The 27,408-nt window shown below is 61.3% G+C and overlaps 1 protein-coding gene across 1 annotated transcript; it reads right to left on the reverse strand.

Annotated features, from left to right (window-relative positions):
* Nucleotides 1–1,371: 1,371 nt before the first annotated feature.
* On the reverse strand, nucleotides 1,372–18,520 carry PARP10 (poly(ADP-ribose) polymerase family member 10). Its single transcript, XM_074986422.1, is given in 12 exon segments — nucleotides 1,372–1,887; nucleotides 2,595–2,769; nucleotides 3,322–3,467; nucleotides 7,261–8,244; nucleotides 8,621–8,747; nucleotides 9,952–10,164; nucleotides 10,634–11,209; nucleotides 11,211–11,482; nucleotides 11,767–12,000; nucleotides 16,629–16,874; nucleotides 17,167–17,333; nucleotides 18,434–18,520. Coding segments are annotated over 11 exon segments (3,450 nt in total). The 5' UTR covers nucleotide 17,333; nucleotides 18,434–18,520; the 3' UTR covers nucleotides 1,372–1,576.
* Between the last annotated feature and the right edge of the window lie 8,888 nt (nucleotides 18,521–27,408).

The raw sequence follows: 27,408 nt of genomic DNA on the forward strand, positions 1-27,408 counted from the left end.
AGTGGCTAAGGATGACCCTGGGGCTACAACTGGCAGGTAACACCTCTGCCTAAACAAAGAGCAGGGAGGAGCTGAGCTGGGTTTTGAATCGGGGGCCGCAGTTAGAGGCTAGGAAAAGGGAGAGCTGGAAGGCAGCCAGCCGGAGGAGGGGGAAAGCTACACCCCAGAGGGGCACCCCTCGGGGTCTTCTCCCCAGGACAGGTTGGAAGGACTGTCTCTGGCTGCTGTACTGTCGCTTCTGTGAGAAACTGGACATCTGTTGCCTAATAAACCTGCTGTTGTACCTGCTGAGTGAGAGTCTCTCCTGCCAGCGGACGGGGTGCAGTGCAGGGGGACCCCTGAACCCCATCACAATGGGCAGCGCTGGCGTCCCTAGCGCCCACTTCCCTGGCAATGGGGGTGGATCGCCTGACGATTCCCTGGGGCTCCTGGCACTGGCCGCAGCACCCAGGGACTGGGCTAGATGGAGCGCTGGGCTGCCCCAGAGGGGCTGTTACGCTCTGGACCGAGGGGCGCGAGGCAGCCCTGGGGACGGCAGCTGAGAGAAAGTTAACGACTGTGGATCAGGGACGTGGGGAGAACCTCACTGGCAGCACCTGCTGCTCTGCAAAGGTGGCTGGAGTCACCATCCAGGCTCATGTCACGCAAGGGCCTGGAACTAGCCCCCCAGTGGCAGGCGCCTCCCTCCTCCGGGTTGCAGCCCTGTGGCAGCACAGAGCCAGGCCAGAAAGGAGCAGGGCTCTGGGCTCCATGGCAGCCCCACACTGGTCTCCCCTCCCTCCCCTGCTGCCAGAGCAAGGCCGAGCGCCTCTCCCCACTGGGTCAATGGCAAGGGCACAGCCCTTCCCGGGGTGGGTGTGATGGAGTGGGGGGGGCATGTGTGAGACTCAGGCTGGATGTGTGAGACAGGCAGAGCAGCTCCCAGCGGCTGGGGATGACCCTGGGGCTGTAACCTGGGCTGGCAGGTAACACCTCAGCCCTGAGCCCAGAGCAGGGAGGAGCCGAGCAGGGGTTTGAATGGGAGGTGGCAGTTAGAAGCTGAGGGGAGAGGGAGCTGGAAGGAGCCAGCCTGGCGGGGGGGGAGGTTACACCCCAGATGGGCCCCCCTCGGGCTCCTCTCCCCAGGACGGGTTGGAATGACTGGCTCTGACGGCTGCACTGACCCCTCTGTGCTGAGCTGGGCTCTGTCGCCTCATAAACCTCCTGTTCCACCTGCTGAGTGAGAGTCACTCCTGCCTGCGGCCGGGGGCAGCGCTTGGGGACCTCTGAACCCCATCACAGTGGGTCAGCAAAGGGGCTGGGGAACCCCCCCACCCCAGTCTGGGCTCAGCGACCCGCGCAGCAGAGGTAGAGCCAATGTGGGAGCCAGCCTTACAAGGACCGAGAGCAGCCCAGGGACACAGAGAGGCCCTTCGGCTGCTCCTCTTTATTCGGGGTCCGCTTTCCAGTGCTCTCCAAGGCTTGTGAAGATGAGGAACCTGCCCCCCCAGGCTGTGGCATCAGACGTGGGCAACAGGCAGAGGTGCTGTGGGGTGGGGTCCGGCTGTCCTGTGACCGGGCCGCGGCTGGCGAGGGCTCAGCGCGGCGCTGGGCGCTTGGACAGCTGGCAGGTGATGAGGTACTGGGGATACGCCTGAGTGTCGTTGAAGATGACGAAGATGGCCGGCTTGTGGGGGTTGTCGACCACGCTGTCGTACCGCAGCGGTGCCTCTGCCGCCTCCTTCAGGGGCGGCGCCCGCATGTCCTGGCTGCCGGCCGTGTAGTCCCCCGTCAGGGCCCTGGCCATGAAGACGTACTTGTTGCCGTCGGGGTTGCGTGGGGAGTACTGCTCCTGCACCGACACCACGGCCTTCACCGCAAAGTAGACCCCGTGCCCGTAGAGCGTGGCTGCAGAGCAGGGAGCAGAATGAGGACAGCGGCACCCAGAGCTCAGCCTGCGTGGGGGGCAGGCGACCCCCATGCCAGGGAACCAGGGCTCCTGGGCTCTAGTCCCAGCTCTGGGAGGGGCAGGGGGAGCCAGGGCTCCTGGGCTCTGGTCCCAGCTCTGGGAGGCACTGGGGGTCCAGGACTCCTGGGCTCTGGTCCCAGCTCTGGGAGGCACTGGGGAGCCAGGACTCCTGGGCTCTAGTCCCAGCTCTGGGAGGGGCAGGGGGAGCCAGGACTCCTGGGCTCTAGTCCCAGCTCTGGGAGGGGCAGGGGGAGCCAGGACTCCTGGGCTCTGGTCCCAGCTCTGGGAGGGGCAGGGGGAGCCAGGACTCCTGGGCTCTGGTCCCAGCTCTGGGAGGGGCAGGGGGAGCCAGGACTCCTGGGCTCTGGTCCTGCTTCTGGGGGACGAGCAGGGCCTGGGGCGTAGAGCACGGTGGGTTCTGTCCTAGGTACTGGAGTTGTTAACTTTCATTTCATTTTTTTCTCTTTGTTGAATTCTCTGCGTCTCAGGGTCCATCTAGCAGAACACTCAGCTCTGACGTGGCTCTGCCCCGAACGCTCACCAGCTGTCCATCACACTGGTGGTTTTCTAGTGCTACAGGGCTGCTCTTTTGGTTTGGGAAGACCCAGGCTCACACGGCAGCCTCTCTGCGACCACCCCCACTCACCGTTCTTGCCGCAGAAGCTGCGGTTGAAGCCGTGCTGGCAGATCTCCCGGCTGGCTTCCTCCGTGGTGCCGTGGAAGAGGAGCCGCTCCACAACCTGGTGGCCACACGCCTTCTCCATGCACAGCTTCTTCAGGTGGTACTGCTTGTAGAGCAGCGGGTGCAGCAGCTTCTCCACCTGCCGCAGGGGCACCGGTTGCTCAGCGGGCACTGAGGGGACGGTGTCAGACTGGCCCCAGTATGGCTGGGGCTCCAGAGGCGGCGGGGGCAGTTCACACCCTGGCTAGGCTCCCAGAGCAGGGAACACCCCTTCTGGCAGCTCAGAGCAGCCAGGGAGCACAGGGGCACCCTACTGCCTCACCAGCATCGGCGGCACTAGGCCAGGGTCCCAGGCACAGCCCACGCTGCTGGCATGAGGCTGTGATCCTGGCCCCCCAGCACCAAGGGGCATGGAGTCCCAGAGCGTGTGCAGGGTTGAGTGTCCCTCTGGGTCTAGAACCGACCTGCCTGGGGCCTTTGCCAGACAGGGGAACCCCGTGCCAGGTGCCTACCTGGGGCCCAGTGGGGCCAGGCTGCAGTGGCCTCCCACCAGCATCGGGGATGAGCAGCCCCCTGTGTCTCCTGCTGCTGCGCTCTGGGACACGGGCAAAGGAACGCACCAGCCAGCCCCAGGCAGAGCTCACACCCCAGGGCTGGGCAGGGCAGCAGCTGCCTGCACACCCCTACAGACCTTCACAATGCGAATCTTGTTGTGGAAGTCCTCCAGCGTGTCGTAGAACAGGCGGACGGCGTCACGGAACTCCTCCGAGCCCTCGGCCAGCGGCAGCAGCTTCACCTCCTCGTCCAAGTCCACCTCGAGCTCCGTCTCTGCCACGCCTGGGGAGAGGGGAGCCAGAGGCAGCCTTGTGGCGTTGGCAAGGCTGTAAGGAGGGTGTGGGATGATCTGCTTGTGAGTTCCGTGTGCTTCTACGTCCCCCGTTCCTCCCGACCGGCCAAGGCGCAATATTTCAGCACCTCGTTAATGTAGCAAACCGCACCTGGAGCACCCTGGCAAACCCACAGCTGTACAGCGCAAGCGCTTCTCCACTCCGGCAGCCCTCTGAGCAAAGGGCCTTTCTCTGAAACCCGCCCTGTGGTGCCGTGACACTGCCCTGGCCGAACAGTCGCAGCCGGGGGGCTTTGTCCTCACAACCCCACCCCCCGCTCTGCAAACGGCTTCCACCGGGCCCCGCTTCCCAGTCGAGAAGGGACCCACGGGAGCGACAGGCAGCTCCTGCCAGCTGCTGCGCAGGCCGGTTCCCCACCCTGGCACACCGCAGCGGCAGGGGCTGAGAAAAGGTGCAGCACAGACACAGGCTAAGCTGTGCCCAGAGTGGGGTGAGTGGAGACTGCGACAGCATCACGGGCGCCCGGCAGTCAGAGGACACCCCCTGGCGCCCGAGGCTCAGGGAATTAGCAGAACAGCCCAGCCCGGCCCAGGCCTGCAGACAGGCAGGTGCCCCCCAAGGACCAGACCACAAACCAGGTAACTGTGCAACTGCCCCAAGATTAGCGCCTCAGGGATGGCAGCAGGGCACTGCAAACCCCACTGACCGCAACAGGCTCCTGCTGCTGCATTCGGGGCCCGTCCAGCACGCTGGGCCTGAGAGGGGCCTCCAATCGCAACCAGAGAACCCCGACTCCTCGCTCAGCCAGGCCTGCCCGGCCAACGCGGCTGCCTGAGCCATGGAGGCTGGAAGCTGCAAACCGTCTGCAGGACACAGCTCAGAGCACGTGCCCACACCGCCACCTCCCACGAACACAGACGGGGCCACCTGCCCTGAGCAGGAGCCTGCGGGATTCTCGTGAACAGAACGGGGAGCGGGGCAGGGTGACATCGACACGTGGCTACCAACGCCCCCCCCGCACCCCGCGGGTCTGCAGCACGGCTCTCCTAGTGTCACACTGGGGTCCCCACCCACTCCTAGGGACCCCCCATCGCCCTGCAGCACAGCGCCCCCTAGCGTCACACTGGGGTCCCCACCCACTCCTAGGGACCCCCCATCACAGCACCCCCTAGCGTCACACTGGGGTCCCCACCCACTCCTAGGGACCCCCCATCACAGCGCCCCCTAGTGTCACACTGGGGTCCCCACCCACTCCTAGGGACCCCCCATCGCCCTGCAGCACAGCGCCCCCTAGCGTCACACTGGGGTCCCCACCCACTCCTAGAGACCCCCCATCACAGCGCCCCCTAGTGTCACACTGGGGTCCCCACCCACTCCTAGGGACCCCCCATCGCCCTGCAGCACAGCACCCCCTAGCGTCACACTGGGGTCCCCACCCACTCCTAGGGACCCCCCATCGCCCTGCAGCACAGCGCCCCTAGTGTCACACTGGGGTCCCCACCCACTCCTAGGGACCCCCCATCGCCCTGCAGCACAGCGCCCCTAGTGTCACACTGGGGTCCCCACCCACTCCTAGGGACCCCCCATCGCCCTGCAGCACGGCTCTCCTAGTGTCACACTGGGGTCCCCACCCACTCCTAGGGACCCCCCATCTCAGCGCCCCCTAGTGTCACACTGGGGTCCCCACCCACTCCTAGGGACCCCCCATCGCCCTGCAGCACAGCGCCCCCTAGTGTCACACTGGGGTCCCCACCCACTCCTAGAGACCCCCCATCACAGCGCCCCCTAGTGTCACACTGGGGTCCCCACCCACTCCTAGGGACCCCCCATCGCACTGCAGCACAGCGCCCCCTAGCGTCACACTGGGGTCCCCACCCACTCCTAGAGACCCCCCATCACAGCGCCCCCTAGTGTCACACTGGGGTCCCCACCCACTCCTAGGGACCCCCCATCGCCCTGCAGCACAGCACCCCCTAGCGTCACACTGGGGTCCCCACCCACTCCTAGGGACCCCCCATCACAGCGCCCCCTAGTGTCACACTGGGGTCCCCACCCACTCCTAGAGACCCCCCATCACAGCACCCCCTAGCGTCACACTGGGGTCCCCACCCACTCCTAGGGACCCCCCATCGCCCTGCAGCACAGCACCCCCTAGCGTCACACTGGGGTCACCACCCACTCCTAGGGACCCCCCCCATCGCCCTGCAGCACAGCGCCCCCTAGCGTCACACTAGGGTCCCCACCCACTCCTAGGGACCCCCCATCACAGCGCCCCCTAGTGTCACACTGGGGTCCCCACCCACTCCTAGAGACCCCCCATCACAGCGCCCCCTAGTGTCACACTGGGGTCCCCACCCACTCCTAGGGACCCCCCATCGCCCTGCAGCACAGCACCCCCTAGCGTCACACTGGGGTCACCACCCACTCCTAGGGACCCCCCCCATCGCCCTGCAGCACAGCGCCCCCTAGCGTCACACTAGGGTCCCCACCCACTCCTAGGGATCCCCCATCACAGCGCCCCCTAGTGTCACACTGGGGTCCCCACCCACTCCTAGAGACCCCCCATCGCCCTGCAGCACAGCGCCCCTAGTGTCACACTGGGGTTCCCACCCACTCCTAGAGACCCCCCATCGCCCTGCAGCACAGCACCCCTAGTGTCACACTGGGGTCCCCACCCACTCCTAGGGACCCCCCATCGCCCTGCAGCACAGCACCCCCTAGTGTCACACTGGGGTCACCACCCACTCCTAGGGACCCCCCCCCCATCGCCCTGCAGCACAGCGCCCCCTAGTGTCACACTGGGGTCCCCACCCACTCCTAGGGACCCCCCAGCACCCTGCAGCACAGTGCGCCCGCTAGCGTCTCACTGGGGTCACCACCCACTCCTAGGGACCCCCCATCACTCTGCAGCACAGCGCCCCCTAGCGTCACACTGGGGTCCCCGCCGAGTCTGAGGGACCCCCAGCTGTCAGGGATGGCGTAGCTGGTGCCTGGTGCTGCCGGAGGCGCTGGGGCGACCTCGAGGAGTGTGCAGGCTCCTTGCAGCGCTGGCGGGACGTCGGCCGAGGGATGGCCCCCAAGCGCAATGCCCCCGTGCCCGGGCGGACGACGCAGGCGGCTGGTGGACCCCAGGGCACAGAAGCGAACGCGGTGCCAGCGAGGCACTGCTGAGCTCTGGGCCCAGCCCAGGGCTGCTCTCCGGCGGGAGCTCTGGAGCAGCAGAGAGCAGGGCGCCGGGGAAGCTGAGGAGGGCGAAGGCACTGGGCCAAAGGGGGCAGGAGCCAGGCCTGAGGGGGTCCAGATCTGCCTCCCCGGAAGGGTGGGGCAAGCAGGGCAGGCGGGGTGGGAACGGGGCTGGTGCGCTGGCAGGGTCAGCTCACACCTGTCTCCTGAGTCCAGCCGGGGGGAAGCAGGGCCTCTGGCTGGGCTTGGCCTGGCTCGGTTGTAGCCACTTGGGGGTCAGCCAGGAGCCTTCCCAGCTCAGACCAGTGGGACCGGGCAGGGCAGGGCAGGGGAGGAGCCGCCTCCCCCCGGGGGACACTCACCTCGTCCCTCCTCTCTCAGTGAGGGGTGTGGGCACCGACGCCCCTCAGTACTCATGGCCCCAGCACGCACCAGCCAGGCCTCCTGCGGGCTGGGACTCTGCGCTGGCTCTGGGCTGCAGCACACAGGTCAGACTGAACCCCCCCGGGACCCCCAGCTGGGCTGCCCACCTGCGGCACACGGCCCCACGCCCTGCTCGGGGGCCAGAGGCTGTGCAGCAGCGGGGCTGGGGCACGCACCTGCCGAGAAGCCAGGGCCGTGGGCCGGGGGCTCCGAGCGGGCGATAGGCAGGGTGCGGGCACTGCCGATGTCGTACTCCTCCATGCGCTCCAGGTCAATGGTGAAGGGTCTGCCATCGAAGAGCACGTCCAGGCGCCTGTGCTGCTGGCGCCAGGCCTGCTCCAGCAGGGCGCTGGCCTCCCTGGAGTAGGGGGCAGCGGTGCCGGGCGGGTCCCAGCGCACCCACCGCGGGGCCGGCTGCTGCAGCCGCTTGAGGAAGAGGGAGAGGTCGTGGGCGGCGCGGGCGGCGTACGCAGCGAAGCCGTGCACGGTGGCCGTGGCGCCCTGCAGCGTGATGCGCACGGCGTGCTGGCGCTGCAGCTGGGCCAGGTACCCGCGGCAGTGCCAGGGCAGGGCCCGCAGACCCTCGTTCTCCACCCTCTCCTGGCTCTGCTGCGCCTGCAGCGCCTGCTCCAGCTGCCCCGGCAGCGCGCTGACGTCCTGCTCATAGGCCGCGTAGACGGTAAGCTGGGCGGAGCCGGCCACGCACAGCGCCTCCTCCAGGGATTGCTCCATGGCGGCCTGCAGGCCGTGGTCGGGCACGGCCGGGCGCGGGTGCTGCTCCTGCTCGTAGGAGTGCAGGGAGAGCTCCGTGGCACGCTGCAGCTCCTCCTCCTCCTCCCACCGCTGGCTGTCCATGGACCGCTGGATGGCCAGCAGCAGCTGGGCCTCCTCCTCCACCCTGCACTCCGACTGCGGGGCGTCCCCGGCACTCTGGGTGACACTGTGCGACCCATCCTCCTCGCCGTCAGCCAGGCACCGCCGCTCCCCAGCACAGCCCACAGGCAGCGCCTCGGCAGCGCCAGGCTCCCACTCCGTGTACAGGTCGTCCTCCTCCTCCTCCTCGGGGCTGCTCGGGGCCAAGCCCGAGGCCAGGTCGGCCAGCTGCGGAGCCCCGGTCACATCTCCGGGCTCCAGCGTGGCCAGCAGGCATTTGATCTCCTCTGCAAGAGACAGCAGGTCAGCTCAGGGCAGCCCCGGCGCAGGGACTGGGAGGGGAGACAGGGCCTAGCCTGTGCCCAGACCACACTGCACAGCTGAGCAGCAGAAGGGTTGCCAGGGGAGCTCCCATGGCACAGCCTGTAACCCCAGGGCAGGTCCTGCTGCACTCAGCCAACTGGCGCCTCTGCCACCAGCATCAGCAGGGCCCAGGCTGCCTGGACACAGAGGTGCCCACAAGCTGCCAGAGCAGGGCAGGGTAAGAGCACTGCCCCTGTCAGGTGTCTGGGGGTGCAGGAGCCAGCCCCTGGACAGAGCTCTCTTCGCCCTAGAAGCGCCAGCAGGGCATGGGCCAGGGGCTGAGTCCCACTGCAGCCCTACCTAGGTTGGAGGAGCACCAGCCATCACTGGCACCGTCGGGCGGCTCTGGCCGCGTGGGGAGCTGGACGTCGGGTGAGGGGTCTCGGCGGCAGCTCAGAGAAAGGGGCTCCTCAGGTACCTCCAGTTCCTGTGGAGAGAGACGGGTGAGCCCTCAGCAGAGCCGGGACTCAGCTCCCTGCCTGGACGCTGCTGCCAGCACCCAGCCGCTGCCCAGCAAGGCCCCCGCTCACAGCTCTCCACCTGCCTGCCCCGACGGCCTGCAGACTGCCCAGAGACACCCCCCCCCGCCGTACACCCCCCCAGCCGGCTGCCCCCCGCCTGCAGACTGCCCAGAGACAACCCCCCCCCCACAAGCCGGCTGCCCCCCGCCTGCAGACTGCCCAGAGGAGACAACCCCCCCCCAGCCGGCTGCCCCCCGCCTGCAGACTGCCCAGAGACGACACCCCCCCCGCCCCAGCCGGCTGCCCCCCGCCTGCAGACTGCCCAGAGTCGACACCCCCCCCCCCCAAGCCGGCTGCCCCCCGCCTGCAGACTGCCCAGAGACGACACCCCACCCCCCCCAAGCCGGCTGCCCCCCGCCTGCAGACTGCCCAGAGACGACACCCCACCCCCCCCAAGCCGGCTGCCCCCCGCCTGCAGACTGCCCAGAGACGACACCCCACCCCCCCCAAGCCGGCTGCCCCCCGCCTGCAGACTGCCCAGAGACGACACCCCCCCCCGCCCCAGCCGGCTGCCCCCCGCCTGCAGACTGCCCAGAGACGACACCCCACCCCCCCCAAGCCGGCTGCCCCCCGCCTGCAGACTGCCCAGAGACGACACCCCCCCGCCCCAAGCCGGCTGCCCCCCGCCTGCAGACTGCCCAGAGACGACACCCCACCCCCCCCAAGCCGGCTGCCCCCCGCCTGCAGACTGCCCAGAGACGACACCCCACCCCCCCCAAGCCGGCTGCCCCCCGCCTGCAGACTGCCCAGAGACACCCCCCCCCAAGCCGGCTGCCCCCTGCCTGCAGACTGCCCAGAGACACCCCCCCCCGCTGTACACCCCCCAAGCTGGCTGCCCCCCACCTGCAGACTGCCCAGAGACACCCCCCCCACCAAGCCAGCTGCCCCCCGCCTGCAGACTGCCCAGAGACACCCCCCCCGCCGTACACCCCCCAAGCCGGCTGCCCCCCACCTGCAGACTGCCCAGAAACACCTCACCCCCCCACATGCACCCCAGCCGGCTGCCCCCCGCCTGCAGACTGCCCAGAGACACCGCACCCCCCCCACATGCACCCCCGGCCCCACCCCCAGCTGGCTGTGCTCACTCTGCCATCCCAGGCCCCAGCCCACCTGCACACACGGGGGTCTCCAGTGCACCCGCTCCAGCCCAATCACACACTGGAAGCGGCTCTCCAGCTCCTGCAGGATGTGCCGGCCGCCCTCGTCCAGCAGGAAGCGGGCGACACCGGGAAGCTGCAAGGTCAGCGGCTGGGAGCCGACGGTGCCCAGCAGGCTGTGCAGGAACTCAGCTGCTGCCCGGCAGGCACCCGCCTCCCCGCTCAGCTGCAGGAGAGAAGATGGCACGAGGCCCAGGAGTTGGCACCCGTGCGTGGGCGTGGGGCAAAGAGACAACAGCAACTGCAAGGTGGAGGGAGGGGCCCGGCGGGCGCCACCCCAGCCGCTCCACTGGGGCAATGGAGGACAACAGATGGCACTAGATCCTGGGGGCAGGGGCGACACCCCACCAGCTCCCCCTCCTGGAGGTGCACCAGGGCCACTGTGCAAGAAGCCGGCCGTGTCCTCCAGGCAGCGCAGTGCAGACTACGGCTCCCAGAGTGCAGTGCTCTGTCGCAACCCATGTGACCTGTGTGCAGTGCCTGCTGGGAGCTGTAGGCCCATGGGGCACACCTCGCCAATGGCTCTGGCCAGGCAGGAGTCAAGGACCAGCCCCCAGGGGAGGCAGACTGGAGGGGGAGACTCAGGCAGGCTGAGGGGGTGATTCAGCCCTGCCCCCCGGGGCGGCAGCACTCACCCTAAAGCCGGTGACATCGGTGCCCTCCAGCGGCAGCAGGGTGGCTTCGGCGATGCCAGCCAGCAGGTCCTGGTAGTGCAGCTGCAGGTAGCGCAGCACGCCCGGCTCCATGGCCACCAGGCTCTCGTCCAGGGCCGTGTCCTGCAGGAAGGCCTGCAGCCGCTCCCGGCTCCCCTGCTCCCGGCCGCGCAGCGTCAGGCCCTGCAGGTACTCGCCGCCAGGGGCCAGGCTCACGGTGCAGCAGCGCAGCGAGGCCCGCAGCTGCTCCCAGCGCGGCGAGCCCAAGGCGTGCAGGTGCTGGGCCGACACGGCCAGGCAGAAGGGGCTGAGGGCAGTGCTCAGCGAGGAGGCCGCCTGGCGGGCAGCTGCGGCGCTCAGCGCTGTCACGCTCAGCGCGCTCCCGCTGGGCGCGAAGCAGGCTGGCACGCCCTGGCTGGCCAGCAGCTGCTCCACCTCCTCCTGCACATCCTCGCGCTGCAGGAAGCCCAAGGACTGGGCGGGGAGCGGCAGGAGCTCCTGGGCCATCCCCTGCAGGGTGTCCAGCAGCCGCTTCTGCAGCTGCTGCCGCTGCGCTGCGGCCCCCGCCCGAGATCCAGGCCCTGCTTTCCTCCAGCCACAGCCTCAGCCCTGGGAACGCGGCCTGCAGCTCCTGGAGCGCCCCGCTGGACTCCAGCAGCTGCCTCTTCGCCGCATCCTCGACGCTCACGCAGATTGCTGGGCTCTCCCCAGCCACTGCCGCCGCCTCAGCTCCCTCCTGCTGGCTGGGAGGCTCCAGGAACTCGTAGTAGGGGGAGACATCCAGGTCGCTGTCCTGCAGCCTGTGGGGCTTCTCAAGCACCCGCGGCACAGCTGTGGGGCAGGGAGGCAGGCGCCTGGGTTAGCACCACCCAGCCCCAGGGATGAAACCATGCCCAGGCCGCCCACTGCCCCAGCGACTCCTGTCCCGCAGGGAGGCTCTGGACTGCTGGGGCTGTAGTCTCATGTTGCTCACCCACCTGTCTGCAGGAGCTGTGCCTTGCGCAGTGCCAAGCTGTGGGCACCACAGCGGTGCCCAGCCACACTGGAGCCCCACCGAGCACCCCAGTCTAGGGCTGCCCTGCCCCGAAGATCCTGCCCTGCCCCACCCCACGCACCAGCCCGGTCCTGGAAGGAGATGACGGCTGCTGTGCCCCCTGCCAGCATCCTCACGGCCTGCACGCTGCCCCCGCCGCTCCGCTTGTTCTCGAAGTACAGCTCCAACAGGTCCCTGCGGAGCCCAGCCCCGCGGCTCCGCACCAGCACGCCGTCTGTCTGCTGCACCCACTCCACCGCCAGGGGAGCCCCGTCCAGCAGGCGCCGGTGCACCCGCTCCTCCAGGCTCAGAAACGCTGCCAGGACGAAAGAGCCGTCAGCCCTCTGCTCCAGCCAAGCTTGCAGGGGCTGTGGGGAGCAGGCTGGCCAGGCTGCAGGTCACTCCCCTCACCTGCTGAGCACAGCAATGCCTGCGCCTGGCCATGAGTGCAGCCTGGAGGTGCTGCCAGCCTGGGAGCAGAACCTGTCCACCGCTCCTCAGCTGGGGGCACCAGCAGGGCCAGGACCTGCAGCAGGTGCCCCTCCTGGCCTTCCCCAGGCCCCAGAGCAGCCAGGGCTGCTGGAAAGCACAACAGCCAGCCCTCTTCCCAGCCCTCGCTGGGTGCCGGCAGCAGCCAGCAGCGCTGGGAAAGCGGCTGCGCCATTCGCCCAGATGGGGCCAAGGGAACGGGCCCCGCTAGACCGGGTCCTGTCTCGGCTGCGGCAGCCCCAGCGCTGCACAGGAGGGCACGAGTGTGATGGAGGGGGGAGTGCATGTGAGAGTCAGGCTGGATGTGAGAGACAGGCAGAGCAGCTCTCGGCGGCTGAGGATGACCCTGGGGCTACAACTGGCAGGTAACACCTCAGCCCTGAACAAAGAGGAGGGAGGAGCCGAGCTGGTTTTGAATTGGGGGGGCGGCAGTTAGAGGCTAGGGGGAGAGGGAGCTGGAAGGCAGCCAGCCTGAGGAGGGGGAAGCTACACCCCAGAGGGGCACCCCTCGGGGTCCTCTCCCCAGGACGGGTTGGAAGGACTGTCTCTGGCTGCTGCACTGACACTTCTGTGAGAAACTGGGCATCTGTTGCCTGATAAACCTCCTGTTGTACCTGCTGAGTGAGAGTCACTCCTGCCAGCAGATGGGGTGCAGTGCAGGGGGACCCCTGAACCCCATCACAACGAGCCAGAGCCCCAGCCCCTCCCCGGCTCCTGTAGTACATAAGAACATAAGAACATAAGAATGGCCATACTGGGTCAGACCAAAGGTCCATCAAGCCCAGCATCCCATCTGCCGACGGTGGCCAATGCCAGGTGCCCCAGAGAAGGAGAACAGAAGACAATGATCAAGTGATTTATCTCCTGCCATCCATCTCCTGCCCTTGTACTGAAGGCTAGGGCACCATACTTTATCCCTGGCTAATAGCCATTTATGGACCTAACCTGCAAAAATTTATCAAGCTCTTTTTTAAACCCTAATAGAGTCCTGGCCTTCACAGCCTCCTCGGGCAAGGAGTTCCACAGGTTGACTGTGCGCTGTGTGAAGAAAAATTTCCTTTTATTAGTTTTGAACCTACTACCCATCAATTTCATTTGGTGTCCCCTAGTTCTTGTATTATGGGAAAAGGTAAATAATTTTTCTCTATTCACTTTCTCCACACCATTCATGATTTTATATACCTCTATCATATCGCCCCTCAATCGCCTTTTTTCCAAACTGAAAAGTCCCAGTCTCTCTAGCCTCTCCCCATATGGGACCCTTTCCAAGCCCCTAATCATCTTAGTCGCCCTTTTCTGAATCTTTTCTAATGCCAATATATCTTTTTTGAGGTGAGGAGACCACATCTGCACGCAGTACTCGAGATGTGGGCGTACCATAGTTTTATATAGGGGAAAGTATGATATCTTTTGTCTTATTATCGATCCCTTTTTTAATAATTCCTAACATCCTATTTGCCTTACTAACTGCCGCTGCACACTGAGTGGATGCCTTCAGAGAACTATCCACTATAACTCCAAGATCCCTTTCCTGATCTGTCGTAGCTAAATTTGACCCCATCATGCAGTACGTGTAATTTGGGTTATTTTTTCCAACATGCATTACCTTACACTTACCCACATTAAATTTCATTTGCCATTTTGCTGCCCAATCACTCAGTTTGCTGAGATCTTTTTGTAGTTCTTCACAATCCCTTTTGGTTTTGACTGTCCTGAACAACTTGGTGTCATCTGCAAACTTTGCCACCTCACTGCTTACCTCATTTTCTAGATCATTGATGAACAAGTTGAACAGGATCGGTCCCAGGACTGAGCCCTGGGGAACACCACTAGTTACCCCCCTCCATTGTGAAAATTTACCATTTATTCCAACCCTTTGTTTTCTGTCTTTTAACCAATTCCCGATCCATGAAAGGACCTTTCCTCCTATCCCATGACCACCTAATTTACATAAAAGCCTTTGGTGTGGGACCGTGTCAAAGGCTTTCTGGAAATCTAGGTATATTATGTCCACTGGGTGCCCCTTGTCCGCATGTTTATTAACCCCTTCAAAGAATTCTAATAGATTAGACAGACACGACTTCCCTCTGCAGAAACCATGCTGACTTTTGCCCAACAATTCATGCTCTTCTATGTGCCTTGCAATTTTACTCTTTACTAGTGTTTCTACTAATTTGCCTGGTACTGATGTTAAACTTATCGGTCTATAATTGCCAGGATCTCCTCTAGAGCCTTTTTTAAATATTGGTGTTATATTGGCCGTCTTCCAGTCATTTGGTACCAAAGTGGATTTAAAGGATAGGTTACAAACCACTGTTAATAACTCCGCAATTTCACATTTGAGTTCTTTCAGAACCCTTGGGTGAATGCCGTCTGGTCCTGGAGACTTGTTACTATTCAGCTTATCAATTAATTCCAAAACCTCCTCTAATGTCACTTCAATCTGAGTGAGTTCCTCAGATTTGTTGCCTAAAAAGGCTGGCTCAGATTTAGGAACCTCTGTAACATCTTCAGCCGTGAAGACTGAAGCAAAGAAATCATTTAATCGCTCCGCAATGGCACTGTCTTCCTTGATCGCTCCTTTTATATCTTTATCATCCAAGGGCCCCACTGCTTTTTTAGCAGGCTTCCTGCTTCTAATGTATTTAAAAAACATTTTACTATTGTTTTTTGAATTTTTGGCTAGCTGTTCCTCAAACTCTTTTTTGGCTTTTCTTACTACATTATGACAGTTAATTTGGGAGTGTTTATGTTCCTTTCTATTTTCCTCACTAGGATTTGACTTCCACTTTTTAAAAGCTGCCCTTTTCTCTCTCACTGCCTTTTTAACATGGCTGTTTAGCCATGGTGGTTCTTTGTTAGGTCTCTTACTGTGTTTTTTTATTGGGGGTATACATTTAAGTTGGGCCTCTAGTATGGTGTCTTTAAACAGTTTCCATGCAGCTTCCAGGGATTTTAGTTTAATTACTCTACCTTTTAGTTTCTGTTTAACTAGCTTCCTCATTTTAGTGTAATTCCCCTTTTTGAAATTAAATGCCAGAGTGTTTGACCGCTGCGGTGTTCTTCCCAACACAGGAATATTAAAAGTTATTATATTGTGGTCACTATTTCCAAGCGGTCCAGTAACAGTTACCTCTTGGACCAGATCCTGCGTTCCAGTCAAGACTAGATCGAGAATCGACTCTCCCCTTGTGGGTTCCTGTACTAGCTGCTCCAAGAAGCAGTCATTTAAGGCATCAAGAAATTTAATCTCTGAATCCCGTCCTGAGGTGACATGCACCCAATCAATATGGGGATAATTGAAATCTCCTATTATTACTGTGTTTTTTATTTTGATAGCCTCTCTAATCTCCCTCATCATTTCAGCATCACTATCGCTGTCCTAGTTAGGTGGTCGGTAATATATTCCTAATGCCATATTCATATTAGAGGAATGAATTGTTATCCATAGTAGGGCTGAGAAGGGAGCCCGTCTGCTCCCAGTGCTGCAGTGGCTCTGCCCTGGTCTGACGTGGCCTTGGCTACGGTGTGTAAAGAGCATCCCGACGCTCTGCGCCCGGCACTGCACTTTGATTGTCTTCCTGAGCCGGCCCCAGGGCTGCGACACTTTAACATGATCTCAGCCTTAAGGCTTCTGACCTTTGCCTCAGGCACTCCCGGACCCAGGCCTGACTCCCGTGGGGCTGGAGGCCTGACTCGAGGACCACCAGGGTCACTCTTGGCCTGAGACTGATGGATCCCAGCTCTGCTTTGCCTCCTCAGTTCTGGCCTGTGACAATTCATCCCCTCTCGCTGCCTGACAGCTCCAGCCACACCGTGTGGGACCTAGGCCCTCCGAAAGGCTGAGCCCCGTCTGTCACCAGGATTGTCCCTTAGTCCCCACGGAACCCAAACAGCCCAATGCATTCGGAGACTGGCACGTCACTCTCTGACAGCAAGCACCCGGCCCGCACTGATCTGCCAGGCTCTGGCTGTACTTCGGCCACGGCCAGGGCTTACTGGGCTCCAAGGCCCTGCCTCTCTCATGGCACCTTTGCGAAGGCCCATGCTGGCCCCGGGAGCATGGGGAGCAGGGGCTGGGCCGTGATGGCACTTTTGGGGCTCTCGTCTGGCACAGCTACCGCACTGCTCGTTGCCCGAGCTGGGCGTGCGGCACTAGAGCAGGCGATGCCCCAGCCCAGAGCAGCACAGCGAGGTCGATTTCGGGCATCGGTGTAGAGCGGGCCTAGGAAAGGAGGTGGGAGCAGATGCTCTCTGGTGGGCACTGGGAAATGTTTGGCATCACTGCTGGCTCCTTCTCGGCCCCGAGTTCCGGCTGCTGACAAACTTCCACACCTGCTTGCTCTGCACCTGTTCCTCTGGGCTCTCCAAACCCCATCAGCCCCACACTTGCCGTCCCCTGCACACTCCGGGGCCCCAAGGCAAGCTCCTCCAGCCTCCCCTCCGGCCCCCTACCTGCGTCACCGAGCTCCTCTGGCAGCTGCACCAGGGCCTGGTCCCCAGCTGGGCTGCGGTAGATGGTGTAACTCCCGTGCTCGCAGTTCAGCACACACTCCACAAAGAGCTCCAAGACGCTGCTCTCAGTTTGGGGGTTCAGGCCCCGGAGAAGCACCTTCCCAGAATCCCGCTGGGCAGCCAGGCGAACAGTCAGCTCAGCGTCCTGCAGGGTGTGGCTGGGCTTGGAGAGGACCCTCTGCGCATCTGCGGGGGGGAAGACGGACACTGGGAGGCCACCATGCCGAGCCCAGTCAGGCTGCTCTGCACACCACCCAGGGCTGCCCCACCCCACAGACCAGCGCTGCCCTGCAGGCTCCATGCCCAGAGCCCCACAGCCCTGCTCTGCCAGCTCAGGCCAGGACAGGGAGCTGCCCCCACTGCCCTGCCCTGCCCGCCACAGGGCTGCTCCCAGCTCAAGAGATGGGAAGGGGGAGAGAGAGACGAAGCCCCAGACTCCCAGCTGGGTCCGGGCTTTGCCCAGGTGCCCCACACTCACCCTCGGGGTTCTCGAAGGTCAGGATGGCGCTGGCACCCTGGCGCCTGCAGTCCAGCACCGGGCCACCCCCCGACCGGCGCCTGTTCTCGAAGTACAGCACCAGCAGCTCGTCCTCCACGTCCGGGGGCACCCCCAGCACCTCCAGCGCCCGCACCGCCTCCGTCATCCTGCAAGGGCGCCGGGGTCCCCCACTCAGCTGGGGCAGGGCCACGCCAGCGCACCCCAGCAAGCACCCTCCACCCCAACAGAGACCAGGGTGGGAAGAACCTCCCGGCGGGGGGGGGGGGGCCACCGGGCACCTCCCCGCAGCCCCAGCACGGCCCCACGGCGGCGGGGGTCCACCGGGCACCTCCCCGCAGCCCCAGCGCGGCCCCAGCGTGGCCCCACGGCGGCGGGGGTCCACCGGGCACCTCCCCGCAGCCCCAGCACGGCCCCACGGCGGCGGGGGTCCACCGGGCACCTCCCCGCAGCCCCAGCGCGGCCCCACGGCGGGTGGGGGGTCCACTGGGCACCTCCCCGCAGCCCCAGCGCGGCCCCACGGCGGGGGGGGGGGGGGGGTCCACCGGGCACCTCCCCGCAGCCCCAGCGCGGCCCCACGGCGGGGGGGGGGGGGGGGGTCCACCGGGCACCTCCCCGCAGCCCCAGCGCGGCCCCACGGCGGGGGGGGGGGGGTCCACCGGGCACCTCCCCGCAGCCCCAGCGCGGCCCCACGGCGGGGGGGGGGGTCCACTGGGCACCTCCCCGCAGCCCCAGCGTGGCCCCACGGCGGGGGGGGGGTCCACCGGGCACCTCCCCGCAGCCCCAGCGCGGCCCCACGGCGGGGGGGAGGGTCCACCGGGCACCTCCCCGCAGCCCCAGCGCGGCCCCACGGCGGGGGGGGGGGTCCACTGGGCACCTCCCCGCAGCCCCAGCGCGGCCCCACGGCGGGGGGGGGGGTCCACCGGGCACCTCCCCGCAGCCCCAGCGCGACCCCACGGCGGGGGGAGGGGTCCACCGGGCACCTCCCCGCAGCCCCAGCGCGGCCCCACGGCGGGGGGGAGGGTCCACCGGGCACCTCCCCGCAGCCCCAGCGCGACCCCACGGCGGGGGGAGGGGTCCACCGGGCACCTCCCCGCAGCCCCAGCGTGGCCCCACGGCGGGGGGGAGGGTCCACCGGGCACCTCCCCGCAGCCCCAGCGCGGCCCCACGGCGGGGGGGGGGGGGTCCACCGGGCACCTCCCCGCAGCCCCAGCGCGGCCCCACGGGGGGCGCAGAGCCCCCAGCTCACCCGCCCCAAGTGCTGAGCGACCCCCGGGCCCCGCCGGGCCCGAAACGAAAGTGAAAATGGGCGTGAGGCGGCGGCTGCGCAACTCCGGTCCGGTCCGTCCCGCCCCGCCACTAGCCCCGCCCCCAGCTCCGGTCCGGCCCCGCCCCGCCACTAGCCCCGCCTCCAGCTCCCGTCCGGTCACGCCCCCAGCTCCGGTCCGGCCCCGCCCCGCCACGGTCCCACACCAAAGGCTTTTATGCAAATTAGGTGGTCATGGGATAGGAGGAAAGGTCCTTTCATGGATCGGGAATTGGTTAAAAGACAGAAAACAAAGGGTGGGAATAAATGGTAAATTTTCACAATGGAGGGGGGTAACTAGTGGTGTTCCCCAGGGGTCAGTCCTGGGACCAATCCTGTTCAACTTGTTCATCAATGATCTAGAAAATGAGGTAAGCAGTGAGGTGGCAAAGTTTGCAGATGACACCAAGTTGTTCAGGACAGTCAAAAGCAAAAGGGATTGTGAAGAACTACAAAAAGATCTCAGCAAACTGAGTGATTGGGCAGCAAAATGGCAAATGAAATTTAATGTGGGTAAGTGTAAGGTAATGCACGTTGGAAAAAATAACCCAAATTACACGTACTACATGATGGGGGTCAAATTTAGCTACGACAGATCAGGAAAGGGATCTTGGAGTTATAGTGGATAGTTCTCTGAAGACATCCACGCAGTGTGCAGCGGCAGTTAGTAAGGCAAATAGGATGTTAGGAATTATTAAAAAAGGGATCGATAATAAGACAAAAGATATCATACTTCCCCTATATAAAACTATGGTACGCCCACATCTCGAGTAGTGCGTGCAGATGTGGTCTCCTCACCTCAAAAAAGATATATTGGCATTAGAAAAGGTTCAGAAAAGGGCGACTAAGATGATTAGGGGCTTGGAACGGGTCCCATATGGGGAGAGGCTAGACAGACTGGGACTTTTCAGTTTGGAAAAGAGGCGATTGAGGGGCGATATGATAGAGGTATATAAAATCATGAATGGTGTGGAGAAAGTGAATATAGAAAAATTATTTACCTTTTCCCATAATACAAGAACTAGGGGACACCAAATGAAGTTGATGGGTAGTAGGTTCAAAACTAATAAAAGGAAATTTTTCTTCACACAGCGCACAGTCAACCTGTGGAACTCCTTGCCGGAGGAGGCTGTGAAGGCCAGGACTCTATTAGGGTTTAAAAAAGAGCTTGATAAATTTTTGCAGGTTAGGTCCATAAATGGCTATTAGCCAGGGATAAAGTATGGTGCCCCCAGCCTTCATAACAAGGGCAGGAGATGGATGGCAGGAGATAAATCACTTGATCATTGTCTTCTGTTCTCCTTCTCTGGGGCACCTGGCATTGGCCACCGTCGGCAGATGGGATGCTGGGCTGGATGGACCTTTGGTCTGACCCAGTATGGCCATTCTTATGTTCTTATGTTCTTATGCCACTAGCCCCGCCCCCAGCTCCCGTCCGGTCATGCCACTAGCCGCGCACCCGCCCCGCCCCCAGCTCCGGCCCCGCCCCCTCTCCGCTCCGGCCCCGCCCTGCCACTAGCCCCGCCCCCAGCTCCGGTCCCGGGGGCCAGGGGGTCTCGGTCAGCAGCAGCCGGCAGTGCCAGGCCCTTGCAAATGCAGCCTGAGGTTGCGGCCGCGGAGGCCCAGCGTGCACGTCACAGGAGGTGCTGGTGCTGGTGCTGGTGCTGGTCTGCTGGGCCCTGCGGAGAGCTCAGCTCGGACACTCTGCTGCCCGTGTGCCTGAGCATCTGCTCTGCAGCGAGGGGCAGTTTGCAGAGCTGCCCGTGTGCCTGAGCATCTGCTCTGCAGAGAGGGGCAGTTGGAAAGTGTGTCTGGCAGTTTGGCGAGTGTGCAAGGTGTGAATTGGGAGAGCTTCCTTCGGGGGCGGGGGGGGGGGCTTCAAGGGCTGATTACATTGGAGGCAAAGGCTCTGAGCCGGGGCTAACCAGCTAGCAGCTCTATAAGAAGGCAGCCTCAGCGACCCCTGTGAGCAGCGAACAGGAGCAGCTACCAGGGGGTTCGCCTTCGGGAGGAGCCCCATACCTGTTTTCACCTTCCTTATACAGGGTTTCTCTTGTGCCCTTCAAGGCGGCACTAGAAACAAATAAGGGATCTCTGAAAAGGGGCACAATGGAGAGTGACATGGCCGGTGAGAGGTCTGTTGTTGTGACCTGTAAGTCATGTGCCATGTTTGTCTTTCTCCCGAACGATAGAGAGGAGGATTTTCTCTGTACCAAGTGTAAGCTGGGAGCCATTTTAGAAGAGAAGGTTAAAGGACTTGAGGCACAAATATCAACCCTCAGCTCCATCAGAGAGGGCGAAGACTTTCTGGATAGAAGGCAACAGATGATACTGCAGGAACAGCAGGATGCCCGAAACAAGGAGGAGAACTGGGAGCATGTTACCTCCAGGAGGAGGAGACCAGTTCAGGTCTCTCCAGTTCCAGTGGAGTTAAGTAACCGCTTTCAGCCTCTCTCCACAGATGATACAGCAGAGATAATTGGGGCTGGTACAATCCCTGGGAGGTATCTGAAAGAGTCCCCATGGTTTAGAAGGCAGGGGATGCCCAGTCCTAGGGATGGGAGTTCTATGACCATCACCCCTAAGAGCAAAAGACAAGTGGTGGTGGTCGGGGACTCCCTTCTAAAACAGACGGAGTCATCCGTCTGCCGCCTGGACCTAGAATCCCAGCAAGCTTGCTGCTTGCCTGGAGCTAGAATTCGGGATATTACAGAGTCTAATTTTTAAATTCTGGATGAGGGACTGGACTGCAGCCTCAGCAAGTTTGTGGATGACACAAAACTAGGGGGAGAGGTAGATTTGTTGGAGGGTAGAGAGAGAATCCAGAGGGACCTGGATAAATTGGAGGACTGGGCCAAAAGAAATCTGATGCGGTTCAATAAGGAGAAGTGTAGAGTCCTGCATCTGGGATGGAAGAATCCCCAGCATTGTTATAGGCCAGGGACCGACTGGCTCAGCAGCAGTATGACAGAAAGGGACCTAGGGGTTATGATAGATGAAAGGCTGGATATGAGTAAACAGTGCGCCCTTATAGCCATGAAGGCTAACGGCATCCTGGGGTGCATTAGGAGGAGCATTTTGAGCCCATCTAGAGAAGTAATTACTTCTCTTTATTTGGCACTGGTGAGGCCACATCTGGAATATTGTGTCCAGTTTTGGGCCCCCCAGTATAAAAAGGATGTGGATTTGCTGGAGCAGGTTCAGTGAAGGGCAACAAAAATGATTAAGGGTCTGGAGCACAAGACCTATGAGGACAGGCTGAGGGATTTGGGCTTGTTTAGTTTACAGAAGAGAAGACTGAGGTGTGATTTAATAGCAGCCTTCAGCTTCCTGAAGGGAAGCTCTAAAGAGGAGGGTGAGAAACTGTTCTCAGTGGTGTCAGATGGCAGAACAAGGAGCAATGGTCTAAAGCTGAAGAGGGGGAGGTGTAGGTTAGATATTAGGAGAAACTACTTCCCCAGGAGGGTGGTGAAGCATTGGAATCCGTTGCCTAGAGAGGTGGTGGATTCTCTGTCCCTGGGGGTTTTTAAGTCCTGGCTGGACAAGGTCCTGGCTGGGATGACTTAGTGGGGGTCGATCCTGCTTGAAGCAGGGGGCTGCACTAGACGACCTCCTGAGGTCCCTTCCCGCCCTGGGATTCTGTGATTCTGTCCTGCTCCCTGGACCTGCCCCTGGCCCATCCCTGAGGCACCACCTCCACTCGCTGCACCTTCTCCATTACGGCTGAGGCAAAAAAAGCATTGAGTGCATCAGCCTCTCCCGCATCGTCTGTCACCAGGTGACCTCCCTCATCCAGTAACGGCCCCACACTCTCCCTGATCACCCTCTTACTGTTCACAGGCCTTTAGAAACCCTTCTTGTTACTCTTCACGTCCCTTGCCAGCTGCTGTTCCAATGGTGCTTTCGCTTTCCTGATTACTGCCTGGAACTCTCCAGCCGTATGTTTATGCTCCTGCTCAGTCAGCTGTCCACGTTTCCACTTTTTGTACAAATCCTTCTTGAGTTTAATCTCACCAAGGATTTCCCTGGTAAGCCAACCTGGTTGCCTACCACATTTGCTTTTCTTACTGCACATGGGATGGTTTGTTCCTGTGCCTTCAGTAAGACCTCTTTAAAATGCTACCAGTTCTCCTGAACTCCTTTCCCCTTCATATTAGCTTCCCACGGGATCCTGCCCATCAGTTCTCTCAGGTAGTCCAAGTCTGCTCCTCTGAAATCAAGGGTCTGCATTTTAGTGCTCACCTTTCTTCCTTCCGTCAGGATCCTGAAATCCACCATCTCATGGTCGCTGCAGCCCAGGCTGCCACCCACTTCTGTTGCTCCTACTAGTTCTACCCTGTTTGTGAGCAGCAGGCCAAGCTGTGCCCGGCCCCTGCTCAGGTCCTTCGGCGCTTGTACCGGGAAGTTATCCCCAACGTTCCCCAAAAACGTCCTGGGTTGTCTGTGTGCTGCTGTGTTGGTCTCCCAACAAATGTCTGGATGGTTAACGTCTCCCATGAGATTCAGGGCCTCTCTTTGTTGTCTGAAGAAATCCTCATCTCCCTGATCTGGTGGCCTATAGCAGCTGTTTCCTTCTCCTTCCCTACTTACCTCAGGGCTTGTGCTGCCCACCCTCCGCCCCGATGAACCTAGTTTAAAGCCCTCCTCGCTAGGTTTGCTAGCCTGCCCACAAAGATGCTCTTTCCTCTCTTCGTTAGGTGGATCCCGTCACTTCCTTGCAATCCCTGTTCCCAAAACAGAATCTCATGGTCAAAGAAACCAAATCCCTCCCTCCGACACCACCTGCACAACCGTGTATTTACCTCCACGATTCGCCGCTCTCTGCCAGGACCCCTTCCTTCAACAGGCACTTCCTAGTACCTCAGAGACAGCTGCAGCGCATTGCAAAACGCACAGACTGCAACGGATCTCACACGTGTAAGGACGGAGCTCTTGCTATGGGCCTGGGCGTCCACCCTGCACGACAAGCCTGAGAGGAGCCTCCAGTTGTGACCAAAGAACCCAGACTCCTCTGTCATGTGGCTGGATTTTTATATTGGGTCTGGAAGCAATTTTAATGCCCAGTGTGGCTATTGGCCACAAATTTTGTGCTGGGGGGAGGGGGCGCTGTGTGAGGTGTTGAATGAAAGCTGATGATGCCCCGACTGTGTGTGCGCTACTTATAGGTTTGTGACACGTACGGAGGTGAAGTTATAGACTTTAGCTCTGTAGCTGTAGTAGAAAATGTTTCAGCGCTGAGCTTCACAACAGGTGTGAACTCAGCCCCCGCCAGGACACTGGGCTGAACAGTAGGGTGGACACCCAGTGCTCAGATGTCTAATCCACCTCCCAGAGGCTTGGGACTTGTGTGATGGGGTTCAGGGGTCCCCAAGCACTGCCCCCCAGCCGCAGGCAGGAGTGACTCTCACTCAGCAGGAAGAACAGGAAGTTTATTAGGTGACAGAGGCCGTTTCTCACAGAAGAGTCAGTGCAGCAGTCAGAGACAGTCATTCCAACCCGTCCTGGGGAGAGGAGCCCGAGGGGGGCCCCTCTGGGGTGTAGCTTCCCCCCTCGCCAGGCTGGCTCCTTCCAGCTCCCTCTCCCCTCAGCTTCCAACTGCCGCCCCCATTCAAACCCCGCTCGGCTCCTCCCTGCTCTGTGTTCAGGACAGAGGTGTTACCTGCCAGCCTAGGGTGCAGCCCAGGGGTCATCCTTGGCCCTGGGAGCTGCTTTGCCCATCACACAAATCCAGCCTGACTCACACATGCACTCCCCCGACTCCATCACCACTTGTCAATGGGATGCAGCCCGCTGGTCAGGTGACCTGGACTGAGCCAAAGGAACGGGTCCATCTCAGAAATTGGAGACTGGCCCTTGGGATGGCAGTTTCCCACAAGAGCCCACCTGTGTCAGGTGGGGGCAGGCCCTCAAGGGACAATGGGAAGAAGTATCAGAGGGGGAACTGAGTCAGTCTGTATCTTCGAAAACAACAAGTCCTGGGGCACCTGAGAGACATAAGATGGGAAGAAGAAGGATTTTAGTCCCTGGACACAAAGGATGATGTGGACTTGGCAGTGTCCATCTTGGCTCTTCTGTCTTTTGGTGCCAGTGCCTGTCTCCAAGGGAGCATGTCCCAGCAGGTGGACCCCGGCGGGCCGGACCTACAATGCTCCAGTAACTGAAACTATGTGACCTGAAATGGACTTTCAGGCACTCAAGAATCAGCAAATACCATCCCTGGCCTGCTGTAACTAACGTATGTAAAGTCCTCTTACCTCCTCACTCAGCCAGTCCTGCTTGGCCAATGGGACTGGCTTGAGCCACGAATGCTGGCAGCTGTAAACCCTCTGCAGGACACGTGTGTGTGTGTGTGTGTGAGTGAGTGTGTAAGCCACACACCTAGGTGTGGTTCACTGCCCCACGTCGTGGTGCCTGGACCACAGCACAGAGAGCGAATAAGCGAGCTCTCCATGCTAAGGTGAGCGCCAGCTGCAGCGGCCCCTGCGCTAAACGCCAGAGGTCCCAGGTTTGAGCCTGCCTGAGGGCAGTTACAAGCTGCTGTTCATACCGTACCTTATACAAACGCAACGTTTGCCTTTCCCCCAAGGACGAGGCCCTGTGCTTCCATATGCCTGGCACCGGTGCACCAGGGTCACTCCATCCCCAGCTGCAGCCAATCTCTGGTGCCTCAGAGAACGTGAGCCTACCGCGAGTGCCAAGGGCAGAGTTCTGCCTTCTCGGTGCTGGATTGCAGTGCAGTGCAGGGCAGAGGCAGGCGAGGGATCCCCAGACACTGACTCAAAGCAGAGAGGCCTCAGGTCCAACCCATGCATGTACAGGCTGCAGAGGGCTCTGCCCAGCACTCAGCACCTGGCTGCTCCCCTCCCCTTCAACAGGCTGAGGGCATTTGGATTCTCAGCCTCCCCAGACAGGACCTGTTTTGCAGCCCCTACACTGGTTCTGCCCCTGTCCCTAGATCTACCTGCAGGGTAAGCCGCCATGTGCCAGCAGCAGCCTCACAACCCTGGGACACAGCAGGAATTGTTCATGGGATTTTATGGTGCTTAGGTGTGCCTCAGTTTCCCCATGTTCCAGCTGTGGCCCTGTGGCTGGGGAGCTGCTGGTTCATGGGCAGGCTCAAACACAGTCAGCAAGGGGCCCAGCTATCTGGTCCTTACATCGGTCTCAGCAGAGCTCTTGGGAAGCCAATAGCTGATCCAGTGGCTGGAACGTAGCAACCAATGCCCTGAATATGTTTCTGCAATTTCTGTGTCTGCCGTGTTTGTGTGCGACGTTATGGAGATTGGCGCTAGAGCTGTGTTACAGATGTTGTAGAGCCAAGGGTGCACAGCGGGAGGTGTGCTCACTCTCCCGGCCAGGATGATGGACTAAGCAAAGGCCCAGGCGTCGACTGCACAGCTCAGGAGTTTGGGACTTGTCCCCTGGGCTGCAGCCAATGACAGAGCCCCACAGCAGCTCCCCTGGGCAGGTGAGCTGGGCTGAGCAGTGGGATTGAGATCAGATGCCCAGACATCCATCCCACATGTAAATGGAAGCAGAGAGGGAGCTGTGCTAGTCTATGTACTAGCAAAACAGAAAGCAGCCCAGTAGCACTTTAAAGACTAACAAAATAATGTATTAGGTGGTGAGCTTTCATGGGACAGACCCACTTCTTCAGACCTCTGCCGGCTGTACTGACACCTTGCTGAGCTGGGCCTCTGTCGCCTAACAAACCTCCTGTTCTACTGGCCGAGTGAGAGTCACTCCTGCCTGCAGACGGGGTGCTGAGCTTGGGGACCCCTGAACCCCAGTACACTGCCATTGGTCTCTGGTTTTGCCAGCATATCCCAGTCCATTCACATGTCACATCAGATCTGAAGAAATGGGCCTGTGCCATGAAAGCTCATCACCTAATACATTATTTTCAGTCTTTAAAGTGCTACTGGACTGCTTTTGTTTTGACATGTAAATGGACTGGGGTGTGCTGGTGAAACCAGAGACCAATGGCCATGTAATGGGGTTCAGGGGTCCCTAAGCTCAGCACCCCATCCACAAGCAGGAGTGACTCTCGCTCAGAGGTAGCACAGGAGGTTTATGAGGCGACAGAGGCCCAGCTCAGCACAGAGGTGTCAGTGCAGCCGGCAGAGACAGTCATTCCAACCCGTCCTGGGGAGCGGAGCCCGAGGGGGGCCCCCTCTGGAGTGTAGCCTCCCCTCCACAGGCTGGCTGCCTTCCAGCTCCCCCACAGCTTCCAACTGCTGCTTCTGATTCAAACCGAGCCAGGCTCCTCCCTGCTCTGTGTTCAGGGCAGAGGTGTTTGTTACCTACCAGCCTAGGTTACAGCCCCAGGGGTCATCCTTAGCCTGTGTGATCAGCTGCGCCTGTCACACACATCCAGTCTGACTCTCACACCCACCCACCCCATCACAGGCAGTTTGCCACAGCAGCTCACCTGCTCAGGTGTCCCTGACCCTCCAGTGCCGATGGGAAGAAGAAAGGATTTTTCCCTCCACACGGAAAACTGTAAAATGGCCCCAGTAAGGACCATCTGTGTTCCAGGGTTCAGTCTCCAGTAATGAGGCCAACGTGCCCTGGGATCCTGCCCCCATGGGGTGTGTTTTCAGAGGCTTTCATGAAATGAGCACAGAACGCTGCTGGCTGCATCAATAGCTACAGAGAGGCGGCCCTGGTAGTCTGTATTCCAACAGAACAAAGCAGCAGAGATGCAGCTCTTTCAAGGCTAACAAAACGATTTATTCGGTGATGAGCTTCCATGGGACAGACCCACTTCTTCAGATCAATCCCATTTCCAGGCCAGACGGACATCTGTGAGGACAGAGGTCCGAAAAACAAAAAACAAAACAACTGCAATTCAAACCGACAAATCAAGTACATAGGAGGGAAGGAGAGGGGTGGGGGTGGGGGTGGGGGGTGGCAAG

This window comes from Carettochelys insculpta, chromosome 2 (assembly GCF_033958435.1).
Source record: "Carettochelys insculpta isolate YL-2023 chromosome 2, ASM3395843v1, whole genome shotgun sequence".
NCBI classification, from domain to species: Eukaryota; Metazoa; Chordata; order Testudines; family Carettochelyidae; genus Carettochelys; species Carettochelys insculpta.